This window comes from Condylostylus longicornis, unplaced genomic scaffold (assembly GCF_029603195.1).
Source record: "Condylostylus longicornis isolate FDR11 unplaced genomic scaffold, ASM2960319v2 ptg000046l, whole genome shotgun sequence".
Classification (NCBI taxonomy): Eukaryota; Metazoa; Arthropoda; class Insecta; order Diptera; family Dolichopodidae; genus Condylostylus; species Condylostylus longicornis.
This window is the reverse complement of record NW_026578015.1, coordinates 897,446-900,714: the sequence shown is the minus strand read 5'-3', so window position 1 is coordinate 900,714 and position 3,269 is coordinate 897,446. Positions and strand designations below refer to the sequence as shown.

The 3,269-nt window shown below is 21.8% G+C and overlaps 1 protein-coding gene across 1 annotated transcript; it reads right to left on the bottom strand.

Annotated features, from left to right (window-relative positions):
- Positions 1 to 694: 694 nt before the first annotated feature.
- Positions 695 to 2,360, bottom strand: LOC129610678 (ras-related protein Rab-9B). The gene is made up of 6 exons (XM_055523324.1): positions 2,244 to 2,360; positions 2,070 to 2,131; positions 1,890 to 1,932; positions 1,611 to 1,759; positions 1,312 to 1,506; positions 695 to 1,238 (listed from the first exon to the last, which is right to left on the bottom strand). Exons 3-6 carry the CDS (start codon positions 1,930 to 1,932, stop codon positions 924 to 926), a joined length of 702 nt encoding a protein of 233 aa, XP_055379299.1. The 5' UTR covers positions 2,070 to 2,131; positions 2,244 to 2,360; the 3' UTR covers positions 695 to 923.
- Positions 2,361 to 3,269: the final 909 nt, after the last annotated feature.

Below are 3,269 nucleotides of genomic sequence, written 5' to 3'. Positions count from 1 at the left end.
AAATTTAAGTTACTTTTGAGTTTATTTTTTATTTTTTTAAGAATTTATTCACACATAATACTATTTCAAGTATATTCAGCTTATATTTTAATTTTATTCTTAAAATAATTAAATATGTTCATATTTAATTATATAAAAAATTGTTTTATATTAAACTTTAAGAATTATATGATCATTTTCCAACTTAAATATAGTCATAATAGGATTATGTGATAAAATAAATTTTAAATATGTATTGCCTTTTTTTTTACTTTAAGAAGATTATAGTTAAATAAAATAAATGTTTTGTTTTATCAAAGTAAATTTTTGTTTAGATTTAAAATTAAATTATTTCTTAAAAATTATTGTAAACATTAATAAGTATTGTATAAAAATATTAATATTAATAAAAGAAAAAAAATGTACAACTTAATATCAAAACTAATTCGAGTGTTATTATGACACTATATCAGGTTAATTGATTGCCAATTTATTGCATTAATATTATTTTGTAGCCCTTTTTATTCTAATATCAAAACAGAAAACTTTTATTTAACTATAATCTTACTTAATTATATTATTATTTTAATTTATATTTCGTTATAAGTTATACAAAAAAGAAATTTATTAATTTGAGAATTAAAGTTAATACATGTATACCATGTACATATTATATATTATAAATTTATAATATATTTTCATATATATATATATATATATATATTGTGTGATTTAATTTTTAAGTTTTAAAACTTAATTTAATATCAAGTTCTAGCTACTATTTTTCTTTTTCTTGAATCTTTATAAATATAATATGAGTTGAATTTAATTTCTATAATATTTTCCTTTAAATATTATTTATTAAATTAACTTACTATAATAATAGTCCTTGATCTTGAATTATACATTTTTTATTTCTTTAATTTTTTGTAACCGTTTCAGAATTAAAAATCATCTCGACTTATTGCTGGTGAATTAGAACGGCTACCAATACCACCACCACCACCACAACAAAATTTACTATTTGAATGTTGTAAACGTACACCAGTAGTTAAATCTATTGTATCACCTTGTGCTCTTAATTCTCGTTCTGTACTTTTTTCTAAACGTTGCCATTGTTTCACAGCCAACATAAAAGCTTCAGTAACATTAATAGCATTTTTTGATGAAGTTTCTATAAAGCTAGATATATGATATTCTTGACACCAAGATGATACCTCTTCTAATGTTATCTGACGAAATTGTGGACCAATATCATTCTAAAATTATATTAAATTAAATTATATTTTTATAAGTGAATTTGATTTTAAAATAATTTCAACAAAACTTTACTTTATTTCCAACTACAATAAATGGAAAATTATCTGGTTTAACATCAGCATATTTCAAAAATTCTTCACGCCATTGTTTTAATCCCCTAAAGCTATCACGATCATCTATTGCATAGGCCAAAAGACATATATCGGAACCTCTGTAAAATGGAGTTCTAAGAGCACGAAAACGTTCCTGTCCCGCAGTATCCCATATCTAAAATAAAATTAAATTTAATAATTTTAATTTTTTTAATTATCTAACTTATAATTTACTATTTTTATACTAAGACTATGATAAATATAATTACTATAATTTACCTGTAAAGTATATTTAACACCATCTACTTCAATGTCTTTGTTCATAAATTCTACACCAATTGTATGAAAACTATTCTCATCGAAACGATTTGAAACAAATCGATTCATAAGGCAACTTTTACCAACACCTCCATCACCTAGGATTACAACTATACGAGAATGCAAGGAAAATTAATTTTTTTTAGTAATTAAGCTTTAATGAATTTTTTTTTTTCAAATTATAAATACATAAGTACATACATACATATGTATAAGTATATGAACAAAGGTTATTTTTACCTTTTAATAATATTGTTTTATTTGGAGGTCTCATATTCGTCATCTTGAAATATAATATTGTTTTTTTTTTTACTTTGATTTAAAAAATAATTATTACAATTTTAGAAAAGTTTTGTAATTTGTTTTTATTTTTCCACCAAAATTAATTATATTGTAAAGCTGTTTCTTAGAAGTACCTACTTAAAAATCATATCGCATTAGCTACGGGAAGTGTAAATGGAAAATTTTCTTAATTCTTAAAACTAAAAAAAAAAAAATAAAATGATATTTTCATGATAGAACAGTAGAAAATCTTTTAATTGCCATTAAAATTAATAATAATAAATTATAAATAATTAAATTATAGAAACTTACCACTACGTCTTAGACCGATTTTTTACTTTTTTTTTTAATATTTAATTAAATATAAAAAAAATGAACATGAATATATTTATTTACTAATTAATATGCGCAACAATAGAGACGTTTGACATCATACTGATGGTTTAACGTCATTATATTTATGTCAATAAAACGTTAACGATAAGTTTAATACATAAAAAAATTTCATTAATAAAATATTTACCAATAGATGGCAGTATGGAAGACCTGCGACATTTTCGTTTCGTTTTTATTAATGTACAGGGATATTAATGACGTTTCTTAATAATTGTAGCATATATGCTATAATAAAATTTTATTATTGATGCTATCGTTCATTATAAATAATAAAATGCAGTAATTGCAGGGACAAATACGCAGTGTTGTGTTATAAACGTGTATAATTCGAATGAAAATTATATTTCTATAATGAATTCCATTCGTAGCCCTAAACATTATGAATGTCATATTATTAATTCTGAACTACTAATCTTCTGCTTCAAATATTCGTAATAGAGTAATCATAAATTACGTTCGAATTAAAAATAAATATCAAAAGTTAAAGAAATAAGTACACATAACAAGCAATTTTAAAAGGACGATTTTTTAAAATTTTTAAATTTTAAAAAATACATATTTTTTTTAGTTGAAATTCCTCTGACACAGCCATCTTGAAGTGAAATAAATTCATACTCTTAAAAAATATCTGTTTAGGTTCGAAAATTTTTTACTCAATTAGCTACAAAAAATATATATGAACAAATTTTTTATAGTTGAAATAAAATCTCTACTAGTAAAATTTTTTGTGATCATTCAAAATTCTATGTCGTATATCTAAGTTCGGAAATTGCACAATTCTACGAATAGAATTTATGATAGAGCTGTTATTTTCTACCAATTCTACTGCATATAATTTGCAAAAATATTCAACACTAACATAAAATGACATTAATTTGAGTACTTTAATTTAGTATACTACTACTAGTTGCTCTGTAGTTAATAAAATTTTGACACATAAAC